At 42.4% G+C, this 16383-nt stretch overlaps 2 protein-coding genes across 2 annotated transcripts in view; one reads left to right on the top strand and one right to left on the bottom strand.

The window, feature by feature from the left end:
• Positions 1-3361, top strand: part of bard1 (BRCA1 associated RING domain 1) — a 29255-nt gene extending 25894 nt beyond the window's left edge. Inside the window, exons 10-11 of the mRNA XM_039014052.1 lie at positions 72-169; positions 2362-3361. Of these exons, the coding sequence (XP_038869980.1) occupies positions 72-169; positions 2362-2703 (440 nt within the window). The 3' untranslated portion in view covers positions 2704-3361. The remainder of the gene's footprint in view (positions 1-71; positions 170-2361) is intronic.
• An 8099-nt stretch (positions 3362-11460) lies between these two features.
• The window catches only part of LOC120063928 (von Willebrand factor C domain-containing protein 2-like), a 33624-nt gene continuing 28701 nt past the window's right edge, over positions 11461-16383 (bottom strand). The window contains exon 3 of the mRNA XM_039014238.1: positions 11461-11612. Within this exon, the coding sequence (XP_038870166.1) occupies positions 11461-11612 (152 nt within the window). The remainder of the gene's footprint in view (positions 11613-16383) is intronic.

Genomic DNA, 16383 nt, shown 5'->3' with positions numbered 1-16383 from the left:
TTCAAGTTCTCTCCACTCATCTAAGCTACTGCTGTCCCCTTGTCCCTGTCTCTTTCTCTCTCCTCACACAGGGGTAGAGGCGTGCCTGCAGGCAGATACCTGGATTGCCGAGAGTGACCATAAAGCAGGAGCAGGACCGCAACGCAGCCGCATTAACAGACACAGCCTGGTAGGTAACAAACACACACACCCCTGCAAACAAGAAACAAAACAAAGTGGAGGCAATGTACCGGCTTACTCTAAAACTCTGGAGAGTACCAGTTTACAGCAGGAAACAATTGAGTGCATTGATGCATTCAGTGGAAGGGCCTTCTGGCACCTAAATACACAGCCACTAAACTGAAGAGTTTTGGATTTAAAAAAAAAAGCTACAATGATGGAGTATGGCTCTTGGGTTGGAAAGCAACGTCATTACAATGCAACCCCAATGGAATAGAATGCAATGGAATGGAATAGAGGAATACAATGCAATAGGGCTGGGTGATCTATCAAATTAATTTGATTAATTCAAATGCATGTTTTTGCGTGATATTCCAAATGCCAGAATCGCAGAATCGTTTTTATGAGCGTTTATGTCCGCTTGTTCTCATGTCTTTTTCGTCTTGTCTCATTCGCTCCTTCTGAGATGCTCCTGTCTCCGCCCTAACAATGGGAGTCGTTGTCCCAAAGGCAGGTAGGCAGGCGACAAGCTAAGGTTCAAAATAAGCGCATAGAAAGGCATTGGGCTGATTTTGGACAGATTTTGGCGGGAGTTAAACCTCTCGCTTCGCCACTTTCTCCCACACCCCTCCCCCTACCACTCACAACAACAAAGATGAGAGATCACTTCTTCCTCTCTGATAAATGGTTTCAACGGCGATTTGCATTTTGATGTTTGGTCCAACAGAATTGGTCATATGGACACCGAAACACATGGAGACATTATTTTACTGTGACACTGAAGTTAACCTTTCGAACCATACCCTGTTTATGTTTGATCTTTTTGAGCAGAGCAGACACTACTAAAACGGATGTACCAATGAACATTCATTCCGGAAAATGTAGGCTCAGTTTGTTACGCGCATTACGGTACCACGTATCGCTAACAGCATTTTAGTCAAATATAGATTGTTATACTAGCTGTTTAGTCTCTGTTTTTATAAATGTGCATTAAGCGTAAAACAACTCCTCATTCTGAGAAATAAGGTAGGCTACTTGATTTCAACATCTGGCTAGCATGTTGTTCAAACAGGTGGAGACGGACAGAAAGCTGTGTTCATAACAATTCAACTGTTCTGCCTTGTTAGCTGAATTCAGAGTTTATGAAATTATGCCAAGTTGGCTAAACTTGAAATATAAATATTAGCTGGCTACTCACTAGCACGTGGGCTTGTGCTTGAGAAATTGTTTGAGACCAGTTTTAATTTTCTATAATGCCTGCTACATTATTAGTGAATGTGCATTAAGAATGGTTCTGGTGATAAATTTGTAACAAAATTTACATTTCTAAAGACAGACCTGAAATCCAGATCAGTGATTATTGCAACAACAAAAAAAGCAGGTACAACTATTTTGATGAAATCATTAGTGGGTCTTATGGTTGTGGAAGGTATGTATTCAGCCTCGGTATCATTACACAAGCTTTGAAATCAAGAGATTATTGCTGACTGTTTTTTTAAATGTAGTGTGTTTGACCTTTTCATTGTGCAACAAAGCTTATTTAGAGAATATAAAATAAATCGAGATCTATATCATAAATCGCCCATAAGTTTGAAATAATCAAGGTATGAGTTTTAGTCCATATCACCCAACCCTGGAGTGGAGTATTTGGTATTTTATTAAGAGTGGAGTAGAGGCTGCGGTTATGTAAGAACTGAAAGGTTGTGGCTGTGATTTAGCAGCATTTCAACTCATTAACTACAGAACAAGGATAAATGATCTGTGTTGTCTGGACACTTAGTCCAGACACTAGGCTATTCTTAGTGGGACTTGATTTTATCCCGAGGCACTAGAATGGTTAGCATCGTTTAGGATCAAGGAAGAAGATATGTTCTTTGTTCTCTTTTTTTCTCCCTCTGTATGCGCAGGGCTTTGATGAATTTGTAAGGGCTTGTCTACCGTAATTTACAAAATTCATGAAACATCCTCACTTTTCCTTGTTAGAGGACTACAAATTATTTGTTTAGTTCTCCTTGCAGTCCACAGACGACGTGTTTTTGTCTTAACAACCCTCGTTTGTCTTTTGACTTTAAAGCCTTATCTCATTTCTCTCCCCTCTTCCTATTTGACTCTACTGTATTTGACTCTACTCTTTTTGACTACTGTATTTAACTTTATTTTATTCTACTCTTCAATACTCCACTCATCTCTACTCTACCCCAGCTGCCTCCGCTGTTGGACGGTTGTTTCTTCTACCTCATGGGCTCCTTCAGGAAGCCCCCCAGGGACGAGCTCCTCCAGCTGGTGAGAGAGGCAGGGGGCCAGATTCTGACCCGACAGCCCAAACCAGACAGTGATGTGACACAGACCCTGTCTGCTGCAGCCTACCACGCCTCTCCGGGCTCAGACCAGGCCCTGTGTACCCAGTACATCATCTATGATCCCCAGGGCTCTTACAGGCCACCCAGGCTGAGGTTAGGAAAGGTGTGGTCAGCTCCATCTACATGGGTTGTAAACTGTATATCGGCCTTCCAGCTACTGCCAGTTCCTGAGCTTGAATCATAGACACACCTGGTGTGTATTCAGTGAGGTGAAACGTTCGCAACATTTCTGATATAAATGTAATAAAGAATGTTGTCATGATTGCCTATTCTACATGACAGACATACATATCTGTTCTACACAATATGTTTCTATGTAAATGTTCCGTAACATTGCATCCTCTTTAACAGGCCCATGGTCTTTCCGTCTCCCACCTGAATATCAAGGTCTAATCAAAACACAGACAGCTGTGGTTGTAAAACTATAACCTTGACGTAATAGAGATTGTACAGCCACAGTCAGTCCCCAATCTCTGATGTCTCTGGATTTGGCCTTAAATATACCCACCTATCACAAGCCATGACTTGTTTTTCTTAAAGTTTTATACCTGTAGCTCAAAGATAAGCTAGTGAAGTGTTTATTTTTATCCCTGCTCAAGGACGATAGAAGATTATAAAAATGTTGGCACTTTTCAGTATTTTGAATGAAGGGAGTGAAAAATCAATGTACATTTTTCCTCCTACTGAGACTCTTTATAACGTCCTTGCTTTTGAGAATGCCCTGAATTGTGACTGCCTCTTCTCCATTTTTATGACTTAAAAAAATAAAAATTATGAAACACTGCCTTTATTAATACTAACGTCACCTCCTGCTGCTGCACACAGAGTTTTCTGTTTGGGCTTTTGAGAATGAATGGTATTCTACAAAATAAACATTGTTGTTGCAGCAACACAATTGCTGACTCGTATATATCTTAATTATATACACTGAGTGTACAAAACATTAAGAACATCTGCTCTTTCCATGAGACTGACCAGGTGAAAGCTATGATCCCTTATTGATGTCATTTGTTAAATCCACTTCAATCAGTGTAGATGAAGGGGAGACAGCCTAAATAAGTTTTTTTTTTAATGCTTTGAGATGATTGAGGATGAATGAGCAAGACAAAATATTTGAATGGGGTATGGTAGTAGGTGCCATTCTTGACAAACACTGGAAACTGTTGAACGTGAAACCCAGTAGCGTTGCAGTTCTTGACACACTCCAATCAGTGTGTTTGTGTCAAGAACTGCAACGCTGCTGGGTTTTTCACATTCAACAGTTTCCCGAGTGTATCACGAATGGTCCAGCACCCAAAGGACATCCAGCTAACTTGACACAACTGTGGAAACAGCATTGGAGTCAACATGGGCCAGCATCCCTGTGAAACGCTTTCGACCCCTTGTAGTCTATGCCCTGACAAATTGAGGCTGTTCTGAGGGCAAAGCGGGATACAACTCAATATTAGGAATTTTATGGCAAGAAGGTGGAAATAGTGGCTAATGCATAGGAATGCTAGTCCTGGATGTTGTGTATCGTGTTCAGCCAATCAGGTTGCAGCAGTCCCTGGCTGAACGTGGGGTGTAACATCAGAAAGTAGCATTAGCCATAATGGTGGAAAATTGTGCTTCATAAAGTATATATTTATATTCCCATTTTTTTTGTCCGGGTTCTGTCCATTAAACCGAGTTAAGGAGGAAAGAAACGCCTTTGCAGCCTGAATGGAGAATGTTTTTATACGAGCCGGTCCACGGGGATACAAGTGTATAGCTGGCTGCATACAATGCCTTTGGACAGTAAGATGAAATGCCTCAATATCGCCATCTGCCAGCCTTTGAAGTAGGACACCAGCCATTCTCTCTTCCATATCCCAGGATGCCCCTCTCCTCAATAGCATTAGTCAGGGATAGGTCTAATTGCTATTGATTGCAGCGTGCCACATTAAATTACCCCTTCCTGTTCATGCGGGAGGTATAGGGGGGCAATTAGTGGTGCAGACAGACAGAACCTCAGCTCAGCCTCATAATTAATAGGAATGTGGAATAGAACCAGAGTGTTTAAGCAGATGGTGTGTTTAAGCAAATGGTGTGTATCCCAAATTGCATCCTATTTCCTGCATAGTGCACTACTGTTGACTAGAGCCATATAGGACCCGGTCAAAAGTAGTGCACTATATAGGGAATAGGGTGCCATTTGTGAGAAAGACAGAGGAAAGCCCTGGGTCACTTCCTCTAGTAGACCTCAGGGATATGATTTTATCTGATCAATCAGGAATTCCCACTTCTTTGACATTTATATCCTCTATACGTACATCATTAAAGTTGCCCTACCCCTGAAACCAGTATCCTCCCTTTACTGGTTTTCTATAGTGGTAGGCTATGACCCAGGCACTATTCCCAAAATAGTTATTTTTCTGATCTCTGGATGGTTTGTTTGACTAGTGTTCTCGCTCCCCGCTACACCGGGATGGGAAGAAGCATGATGCTTCAGGTGTAAGGCATATGAAATACTGTCGGTGTCAATGGTGAAGAATTGGAAGTAAAATGTTAACACCACCATATTTATCTCATTTGTGGTGCAGTGAATTACAGCCCCTAAGTTTCATGCAGAGGTCATATTGTGAATAAGGAGTGTCCTTTCCTACAATAAAGTGGTGAAGAGTTGCACGTATGTAGGATTGTGTTTCTGCCATGACAATAGAAGTGGAAATAAAATAAATAAATTGACACACACCCTTGCTGTATAATAACACTTATTTTTCAGTATATTTAACAAAATAGTTTTTGTCTCCATAAATAATACACGTTTTTTTCTTCAACTCTGATTTTCAGAATACACATATGTTTTGAAGGTATTTACAACTTACTATACACCATAATTGGCACCAAGGGTTTTATTTCAATTGGAACAAAAATCGGGAGTGTTTGGTTAGATGTATGCATGTACCCACTATGTGTTATAAGCTATGGTCTCTAGACTCTAGAGGTCAGTGTGTCTTGGTATTTCCAACCAAACCATCTCTGTTATTATTATGAACATTTCTGGCTCTAATTCAATATAACATTAAATGATAACAGAAGGAGTTAATATTAATAGAATCTTTAGGAGTGACCCTCCAGCGCCTGTATAATAAAACAATTTGATTGTTTAAGTGTTTTCTCTCAATACTAGATAGTACTCTTGTTTTTTCAGGCACACTTTATGTAACAGTTTTTTTGGTTAAAAAGAAAAGCAATAGAACAATCTTTCATAGCTCCCAGCTACAGTAAGTCGGTGCAAAGAGAAATTGTATGGTATACCTTTACAACGTGGTGATGGACAGCAAATGAGCAGTGTCAAGTTGAATGGGTTGGAGAGTGCTTTGTGAGTAGTAGGCTAGACTTTCATGGCCAGACACACAAAAGACCAGACTATTTCATGAGCAGAAAATTAACAGGGATATCGACTGCTCCCTCAGACTATCTTTTGATACATTTTGAAACTCTATTACTCAGTCAATAATTCTTCACTGCAGCTGGGGTCTCACAGTTGGATTCAAAATCTACTGCAAGTTCACTGAACAGTTTTAGAGCACATTGAAAGCTCCCTGCAGTAACCCATGTTCAGGATGCTAGGCGGTAGCTGGTGGTGAAAACAATTATGACTGCCTTCTTAACCTTTGTACTTGAATAATTTCCCTCTGTATTATTCCAATAAGACAACTGTTCATGAAACAAACCGGGAATATGATTGTCAATAAAGAGAAAGGGGTTAGCAATATTAATGGGAGAGGGGTTATTTCAATATTATGATCCCTACATAGAATTAGGAATTAGAATACTAGAATGGAGTAGAACCTTATTATGGGATAAAGGTCCGCCATTTTGGTCAGGGAGTTGGTCAACCATTGTTTGCCATTGCTGTGATAAGATATTGTGTAAAATAATGAATTTGAATAATTGATCTGCGCTGTATGCGTGTTAGCTAGCTGTCCAGACAGTTTTAGAGGAATGATTCCATAAATATTTCTAACTAACTGCCAATAGGCCAACATTCCATTCAAACAATGCAGTCAATACACAGCCAAACACTGGCTGAGATCAGTTGATGATAGGACTTACACAAGTTGTAAATGTAACAAGTACTGATATTGTCTCATATAAAAGCACTCACAGCTTTCCAAGAAAACAAAAGTGTTGACATTTATGGTCTGTGCATATATTGTAGAGGCTATTTGACAGAAAATTGGTATAAAACCTTTTCAAATTGTGTTTAAAATTATATGACAATATTTTAGGTTGAAAATAATTATATTACCACATTTTTTATATATCACGTCTTACTTTTATTTTCCTGCATAATTAAATGCCTCTACTGCCATTAATTCCAATTAGACTGGTTTGGGTTTCTCCCTGACCAATATGACTGCTATTTTCACCCCATTCTGGAACATTGAGGGTTTATGACATAGCCCCTCTAGTAATTCAATATAATCTCTATGGCTCTCTACTTGTCAGTGTTCTAAATGGGACATTATTTTGCCTTTTTACCTGAACATGCAAGCACCACCAGATATAATTCATAGCAAGCAGTGCACTGGAATGAAATTCACTTTCATGGGATGGGTGGCCAAAAATAACTAACTGAAAGCCACATCCCAACAAAGCCATGAATATGACCACATTGATGGATATGTCACTGTGCTTCTATGGCTATATGCACCATGCCACTGCTTACTTCATTTGTTCGTTCAACAAGCAAGACAGCTCATAATCCAGTTCCTTTATCACAGTCAACACACCTATATTTGAGCTTTAATTACCTTTAAAACAGCAACATTTTCTCTCTGCCCCATGGCAAAATGTGTAGAATTGCAGGAAATGAGCAATTCCTGAGGGAGAGATTAACCACCTATCCAGAACAGGTTAGTCTGAGTTCAACTGTACTGCTTACCCACACAATCCCTGGAGGACTCCTTCCCTATCCCCAGCGCTATATACTGTATATGCACTGTTATACATTATATATGGCTCTGCCTTATCCCACTGTACACTGAACCCAGCTGGCCACTGGTCACAGAGGAGCTATGCAGGTTCGAGGTGACTCCACTAGCTCTTGGCTATGCTATATGTATGGGGAACTACATATCCACTACCTCTTGGCTATGCATGTAGAGTATGTTTAACTGAATTGAGGCAGATAATGGATATACATAGCACTTGAGGTCTCAGCTGGTTGGTTTGCAGCTGCAGGCCATGGATGGTTCCTGTAAGGGTTCCAGAACAACTTCAATATGACATACTTCTGTCCTGTTCATCTGGAATACTGTCTTTCTCTCTTTTTCTGTCTCCCTCTCTCTCCACCTCTCTTTCTTTCTTTCTTTCTTTCTGTCTCTCAATTATTTCCATGGTTATTAAGCACACCATGGTAGCAAGAGATAATCTATATCCAGTCCTAAAAATCTATAACACACTAAAGAGAAAATCTCAGATATCAGGACTATGATAGACCTAATTAAAAGAGATGAGTGATAAAGGTGTCATGGAGTCTCATACAATGTATGGACCTGTAGAGTGATGTATATCTTAAGGTGCAGGTGCTTTCATGCATCTTAATATGTGTCGTTTTTTATTATATGTCTGTCGTCGTTATGTGTCCTTGTGAGTTATTGATGATGTATGCTGTGATAAAACAACTTCCCAAGTTGGGATTAATAAAGTAACACTCCACTCTCTTCTCTAGGTACTGTACGTGTAAGTATTCTGGCTTGACAAATTGCATCTCTGTTCTCATTACAAATGACTAATTCATCACGAGACAAGGTAATGATAAAAATGACCTGAGCAACTTTGACCATAATGATGCACCCAGGTTTGAAGTCCCCTTCCCTCATTTGTTCATCTTCTGAATTCCCCAATCAATAGTGATACAACTACAGGCAGCTGAGTATAACAGAATGAGGTAGTCTACAGTACAGTGGCTGCAGACAGACATAGATGGGTTTGGGAGGAGACGCTTATTAGGTAATGTATATTTTTGGTAATGTCCCAAATGGGACCCTGCTCCATATATAGTGCACTACTTTTATCCAGAGCCCTATGGGCCCTTGTCAAATGTAGTGCACTCACTACATTGTGAATAGGGTGCCATTTGGGACATAGTCTATGTCATATTATATTCTTCCACCTCTTTAGTCAGGGGTCTCACTCCTGGGTTAATTTCCGTCTCATTACCAGAAACTGGAAGCCGTTATTAAGTAGTTAATATATCACACAGGACGAATAGCTTCTAAAAGGTGAACAGGAATGGATTCTCACTGAAACACAAAAATAAAGTATCAGTGATGAATTGCATGGGCTTAGCAGGAAATCTGCCTTTGAATTAATGAATAGTTTTTATCATTTCAAAAAGAAAAGGAAGAGAGGTTGGGTAGGGTTGGTTGCCTGGAGTGTGACCCTGAAACCTATAGGAAGGGATCTATAGGCAAAGCAATGCATTAAATCAAGCTAAGTTATAACCCTGGCCATACTGTGGGGTGCTGTAGCGGAGCTATGCAGATATATGGAGGAGGCTAGAAAACAGAAAATCTATTGTGTAATCTATAGACGAGAGGATGGGAGGGGAGGAACTTTGTATCTCAGTGAGAGCCTTATTGGCTTAAGTGCTTCTTCTTGGGGTGCAGTGGATCAACATTTTTTAAGCTGAAAATGAATTACTGTGCAAGCTGTAGGTATGGGCCTATAGAGGATGAAAGGGTGTGCGTACAAGTGTGTGTGTGTGCCCGCACATGCTTGTGTGTATGCACATGCATACGTGTTCACCTGTGTGTTTGTTTGCTTATGCAGATATCCCCTTTGTCTCTCTCTGAGTTTTTGCCGAGGGTGCTTGGCTGCTGCTTGCAGACGGCAGGCAGGTGGCGTAGTGTTGAGCGCAGAGAGGCCCGGCCAGATGGTTTATCACAGAATAATACCCTTTGATTAATGGAAATTATAGCAGGCCACTGCTTGGCTCGCTAATTTCTTAGATAACAAATTCAAGCTGTTCACACTGAGAACAATTTTTGTTGGTTTGGGCTATGGGGGAAAACAACAAAGGCAATTAAGCCAAGAGGAATGGCACCGGTAGTGTATGAATGCTGGAGCATATTCATTTTTTACCCCCTCTGTTATGGGTTACATGGCTTCTAACTTAAGTAGTTGTTTCAACTACTAAAATAAGTCAAGTTGGTTCCTTTTTCTACTTTTTCCAGTAACTTATCACTTACTAATGTATCGGTTGGCTATACAGTACCAGTCAAAGGTTTTCTACATTGTAGAATAATAGTGAAGACATCAAAACTATGAAATAACACGTGGAAACATGCTGTAACAAAAAAAGTGTTAAACAAATCAAAATATATTTTATATTTGAGATTATTCTAAGTAGCCACCCTTTGCCTCGATGACAACCTTGCACACTCTTGGCATTCTCTCAACCAGCTTCATGAGGTAGTCACCTGGAATGCATTTCAGTTAACAGGTGTGCCTTGTTAGAAGTTAATTTGTGGAATTAATTTCCAAGACCAAGTCCATATTATGGCAAGAATACTGTAGCTCAAATAAGCAAAGAGAAACGACAGTCCGTCATTACTTTAAGACATGAAGGCCAGTCAATCTGGAAAATTTCAAGAAAGTTTTGAAAGTTTCTTCAAGTGCCGTCGCAAAAACCATCAAGCGCTATGATGAAATTGGCTGTCATGAGGACTGCCAAAGGAAAGGAAGACCCAGGGTTACCTCTGCAGGCTTTGTAAGGGCTATTTAAACAAGAAGGAGAGTGAGGGAGTGCTGCATCAGATGACCTGGCCTCCACAATCACCTGGCCTCAACCCAATTGAGATTGTTGGGGATGAGTTGGACTGCAGAGTGAAGGAAAAGCAATAAACAAGTGCTCAGCATATATGGGAACTTCTTCAAGAAAATCATTCCAGGTGAAGCTGGTTGAGAGAATGCCAAGAGTGTGCAAAGATGTCATAAAGGCAAAGGGTGTCAGCTTTGAAGAATCTAAAATACATTTTGATTAGTTGAACACTTTTTTAATTACTACATGAGTTCATGTGTTATTTCATAGTTTTGATGTCTTTACTATTATTTTACAATGTAGAAAATAATCAAAATAAAGAAAAACCCTTGATTGAGTAGATGTGTCCAAACTTTTGACTGGTACTGTATATTAGATAAAACTGGCCTCCAATCTCTCCATGCAGAGAAGAGCACCTCGAAGACATTCTCATCAAGAATATTGTGTGTAGTAAAAACAGTAACTGAGGGGATCTGTTTGTGGCCATGCATCTTTTGTCAGCCCAGATGAGTGTAACTAACAGCACATCAGAATGCTGACATTTTATGTAAATAATTAATTGCATTGACCCCAACACCAGGAGTGAACTCTTGCTATTGACTCATAGAAGGATTGCACATTTAGTGGGAAGCCAACAGCTATGAGTGATATGTTTTGTGACCATTGTAATTCCCGAAGCGAAGCGGTGTGGTGAAGACATCTCAGAGTGAGAGAGCTACAGCAAGCAGATGACAGAACACATCTGACCGTGTTTAACAGTGCTAATGGTTAGGTGGAAATGACTTCATGAAATATATAAACATTATGTTTATAAGCAGCATAAGCAATAAGTAGTTATCAGAAAATATAAATAGTCAGACAGTCAAAACAGAAGACAAAAAAAACAGTCTCAAGAAAAGTTCCTCCTGCTCTCTCCGCTCCTCTGTGGTTAAAGTTGTGGTAGTGGTGGTGTGTAGGTACTGTGTACAAGAGCTTTTCATTTCAGCTTGTTATGCAGTCTCCTAGTCAATGTTGCCAAGGAATTGTGCTCCTCTCCTGTCCATCATATCAATCATACAAGATGAGCGTTTGTTTGTTTGTTTGCCTTTGCAGCAGGCAGGACCGCTCCCTGGCTGCACATCACCGACACCGTCCCCGCCGGGGTTTCTATGACAACGTCTGGCCGTTGAGGCACTCCCGGCGCAGGCACTGTGCTGGCTTCCACCAGTCCCCATTGTGACAGCGGCAAATGGTGCAGTCATCCACCTTCACTTCAATACCGGCTGGGATGATCGTCGTTCCGGCAAAGCAATTTGGACCTGCCTCATGGGAGCAGAGGAAGAGAGTGAATAGAGATAGAGAGAAAGAAAGAGAGCGACAGAAGGAAGAGAGACAGAGAGGGAAGGAGGGAGGGGAGAGAAGGAGAAATGAGTGTGGTGGTTGTTTTCTCGGGAGGTTCTGTAAGAAGAGGATGGCAGAGTGATGCCTGCTTGGGGAGTTTCGAAGTCAGAACAGACACACAGATCCTTTCACGGGCATGCACAGATGGGCTTGTTTTTGCAACATTAAAGCGCTTTTCTTAGCCTGGCTCTCCCTCGACATAGAACGCTTTGCATTTCAATGCGCCGCAAGCAGAGAGGAGAGAAGAGGAAGGAGAGGGCTTGACAGCACAGAGAGGGCTGGAGTACAAACACACATGCAAATGCACACATGTACACATGTACTCCCGCACACACAAAAACAAATGCACACCAACACAGGGCTGAGAGAGAGAGAGAAAGTCACTCCTAGATTCCTAGTCTGCATGGAAAGGCCTCCTCAGCCTCTGTGGAAAGTTTATTTGGTCGATCATTGCGCTAGCAACGGGCAAGTTAGTGGGTTCGATTCCCATGACCACCCATACGTAAAATGCACACAGGACAGTAAGTCGCTTTGAATAATGTTATAATGTATTACATTATCTTCCTACAAGACTTAACAATTAATGTTTCCCAGCATGCACGTGAGATTTAGATCTGGGTGCTGAGATTAGGAAAGCCTAGCAGCCTATTTAATTTCTTTGGAAAAGATAATCATGTCCAGATTGTGTCCCTGCTCCCTGGCTGCATATGATCTTGATTCAAAAGTAATGTAAAGTATGTAGCTAGCCTTGTCTGAACTGGAATGGCCCATAGGGCAGGAGCCTATCTCCTGTTTCTGAAGCGCGAGGTAGCTTGCTGTACAAGTACACCGCCTGGACAGGACACAAGTCTATTGCAGGGCCTAAATTATACCTCAGTAAAAAGTCAAAGTAAATGCTCTACATCAAACAGGCAAAGCATCAATACAGGATCAATATTGAATCCTACTACACCGGCTCTGACGCTTGTAGGATGTGGCAGGGTTTGCAAACTATCACAAGTTACAAAGGGAAAACCAGCCACGAGCTTTCCAGTGACGCAAGCCTACCAAACAAGATAAATACCTTCTATGCGCTCTTCGAGTCTAGCAACATTGAACTATGCATGAGAGCATCAGCTGTTCTGGACGACTGTGTGATCACGCTCTCCATAGCTGATGTGAGTAAGACCTTTTAAATAGGTTAACATTCACAAGGCGGATTACCATAAAGCGTACTGAGAGCATACATTGACCAGCTGGTAAGTGTCTTCACTGACATTTTAACCTCTCCCTGACCCAGTCTGTAATACCTAAATGTTTCAAGCAGACCACCATAGTCCCTGTGCCTACGAATGCCAAGGTAACCTGTCAAACTGACTACCGCCTCGTAGCACTAATATCTGTAGCCATGAAATGCTTTGAAAGGTTGATCATGGCTCACCATCATCAGACACCCTGGACCCACTCTAATTTGCATACCACGCCAAAATATTCACAGATGACGCAATCTCTATTGCATTCTACTCTGCCCTTTCCCACCTGGACAAAATGAACACCTATGTGAGAATGCTGTTCATTGACTACAGCTCAGCGTTCAACACCATTGTGCCCTCCAAGCTCATCACTAAACTAAGGACCCTGGGATTAAACACCTCCCTCTGTAACTGGATCCTGTACTTGGTGACGGTCCGTCCCCAGGTGATGAGAGTAGGCAACAACACATCTTCCATGCTGACCCTCAACATACAGTAGGGGCCCCTTAGTGGTGCGTGCTTAGTCCCCTCTTGTACTCCCTGTTCACCCACGACTGCGCGGCCATGCACGACTCCAACAAGATCATTGAGTTTGCTAATGACACAACGGTGGTAGGACTGATCACTGACGATGATTAGACAGCCTACAGCAGGGGTGTCAAACTCATTCCACGGAGGGCCTAGTGTCTGCATGTTTTCTCTTTCAATTAACCCCTAGACAACCAGCTGAGGCGAGTTCCTTACTAATTAGTGACCTTAATTAATCAATTATGTACCAAAACCCGCAGACACTTGGCCCTCCGTGGAACGAGTTTGACACCTGTGGCCCTCCGTGGAATGAGTTTGACACCTGCCAGGTCAGAGACCAGTGTGGTACCAAGACAACAACCCCTCCCTCAACGTCAGTAAGACAAAGGAGCTGATTGTGGATTACAGGAAACGCGGGCCGAGCACGTTCCCATTCACATCGACGGGGCTGTTGTGGAATAGGTCGAGAGCTTCAAGTTCCTCTGTGTCCACATCACTAAGGAACTCATGGTTCACACATCAGCACGTCGTGAAAAGGGCACGACAACGCCTCTTCCCCCTCAGGAGGCTGAAAAGATTTGGCATGGGCCCTCAGATCCTCAAAAGATTCTTCAGCTGCACCATTGAGAGCATCTTGACTGGCTGCATCACTGCTTGGTTATTTTTACATTTTCTAAAAATGTTCCTCTCTGGATTGTTGGGAAGGGCCTGTAAGTAATCATTTCACTGTTAGTCTACACCTGTTGTTTATGAAGCATGTGACAAATAACATATGATTTATATTAAGAAAACAAGACGGCATGATTTTCTTGTGTTTATTTTATTTACGGACTGACAGGGGCCCATTCCAACACTAAGACATCATTTACAAACACAGTACTTGCGTTTAGTAAGTGCTTCAGATCAGAGGCATTAGGGATGACAACACGGTTGTAAGGTTCTGTATTTATTTTCTTAGTCAACCTTGTGTTCTGTTTCTTTGTGTTCTTGAAAGTAGCTCTGTCTTTCATTTTTGTTCATTGATTTCTCCTGTGTTAGTTACTCACCTGGTCTCATCAGCTCCTTATTTAGTTCAGTTCATTCTGTTTGTGTCTTTGTGAGGTATTGTTCATTTTGACTCTACTAAGCCTTTACCTAGCTCGTTTGTGAGAACCAATTATAGCCTTCAGTCCTAGTTTTGATTCACCTGCCTGTTTGCCTACCTGTGTATGACCATTGCCTGCCTGTGACCAGAATTCCTGCCTTCTAAGAAGGCAAAATATACACCTGCCGTGCTCTGCACATGAATCTACACCTTTTTCTCCCTGAGTATTCATTACAGCGGTATATTAATAGATGCTTGAATTGGACCATAATTCTGTCCTACCTGAGCATTCGAAGTGTAACGAGTATTTTTGGTGTCAGGGAAAATGTATGGGAGTAAAAGTACATATTTTCTTTTGGATTGTAGTCAAAACTACACTGCTCAAAAAAATAAAGGGAACACTTAAACAACACAATGTAACTCCAAGTCAATCACACTTCTGTGAAATCAAACTGTCCATTTAGGAAGCAACACTGATTGACAATAAATTTTACATGCTGTTGTGCAAATGGAATAGACAAAAGGTGGAAATTATAGGCAATTAGCAAGACACCCCCAATAAAGGAGTGGTTCTGCAGGTGGTGACCACAGACCACTTCTCAGTTCCTATGCTTCCTGGCTGATGTTTTGGTCACTTTTGAATGCTGGCGGTGCTCTCACTCTAGTGGTAGCATGAGACGGAGTCTACAACCCACACAAGTGGCTCAGGTAGTGCAGCTCATCCAGGATGGCACATCAATGCGAGCTGTGGCAAGAAGGTTTGCTGTGTCTGTCAGCGTAGTGTCCAGAGCATGGAGGCGCTACCAGGAGACAGGCCAGTACATCAGGAGACGTGGAGGTGGCCGTAGGAGGGCAACAACCCAGCAGCAGGACCGCTACCTCCGCCTTTGTGCAAGGAGGAGCACTGCCAGAGCCCTGCAAAATGACCTCCAGCAGGTCACAAATGTGCATGTGTCAGCTCAAACGGTCAGAAACAGACTCCATGAGGGTGGTATGAGGGCCCGACGTCCACAGGTGGGGGTTGTGCTTACAGCCCAACACCGTGCGGGACGTTTGGCATTTGCCAGAGAACACCAAGATTGGCAAATTCGCCACTGGCGACCTGTGCTCTTCACAGATGAAAGCAGGTTCACACGCACGTGACAGAGTCTGGAGACGCCGTGGAGAACGTTCTGCTGCCTGCAGCATCCTCCAGCATGACCGGTTTGGCGGTGGGTCAGTCATGGTGTGGGGTGGCATTTCTTTTGGGGGCCGCACAGCCCTCCATGTGCTCGCCAGAGGTAGCCTGACTGCCATTAGGTACCGAGATGAGATCCTCAGACCCCTTGTGAGACCATATGCTGGTGCGGTTGGCCCTGGGTTCCTCCTAATGCAAGACAATGCTAGACCTCATGTGGCTGGAGTGTGTCAGCAGTTCCTGCAAGAGGAAGGCATTGATACTATGGACTGGCCCGCCCGTTCCCCAGACCTGAATCCAATTGAGCACATCTGGGACATCATGTCTCGCTCCATCCACCAACGCCACGTTGCACCACAGACTGTCCAGGAGTTGGTGGATGCTTTAGTCCAGGTCTGGGAGGAGATCCCTCAGGAGACCATCCGCCACCTCATCAGGAGCATGCCCAGGCGTTGTAGGGAGGTCATACAGGCACGTGGAGGCCACACACACTACTGAGCCTCATTTTGACTTGTTTTAAGGACATTACATCAAAGTTGGATCAGCCTGTAGTGTGGTTTTCCACTTTAATTTTGAGTGTGACTCCAAATCCAGACCTCCATGGGTTGATAAATTTGATTTCCATTGATAATTGTTGTGTGATTTTGTTGTCAGCACATTCAACTATG

This window comes from Salvelinus namaycush, chromosome 19, assembly GCF_016432855.1.
Source record: "Salvelinus namaycush isolate Seneca chromosome 19, SaNama_1.0, whole genome shotgun sequence".
Classification (NCBI taxonomy): Eukaryota; Metazoa; Chordata; class Actinopteri; order Salmoniformes; family Salmonidae; genus Salvelinus; species Salvelinus namaycush.
The sequence above is the reverse complement of the archived record's forward strand: the minus strand, read 5'-3'. Positions and strand labels throughout refer to the sequence as shown.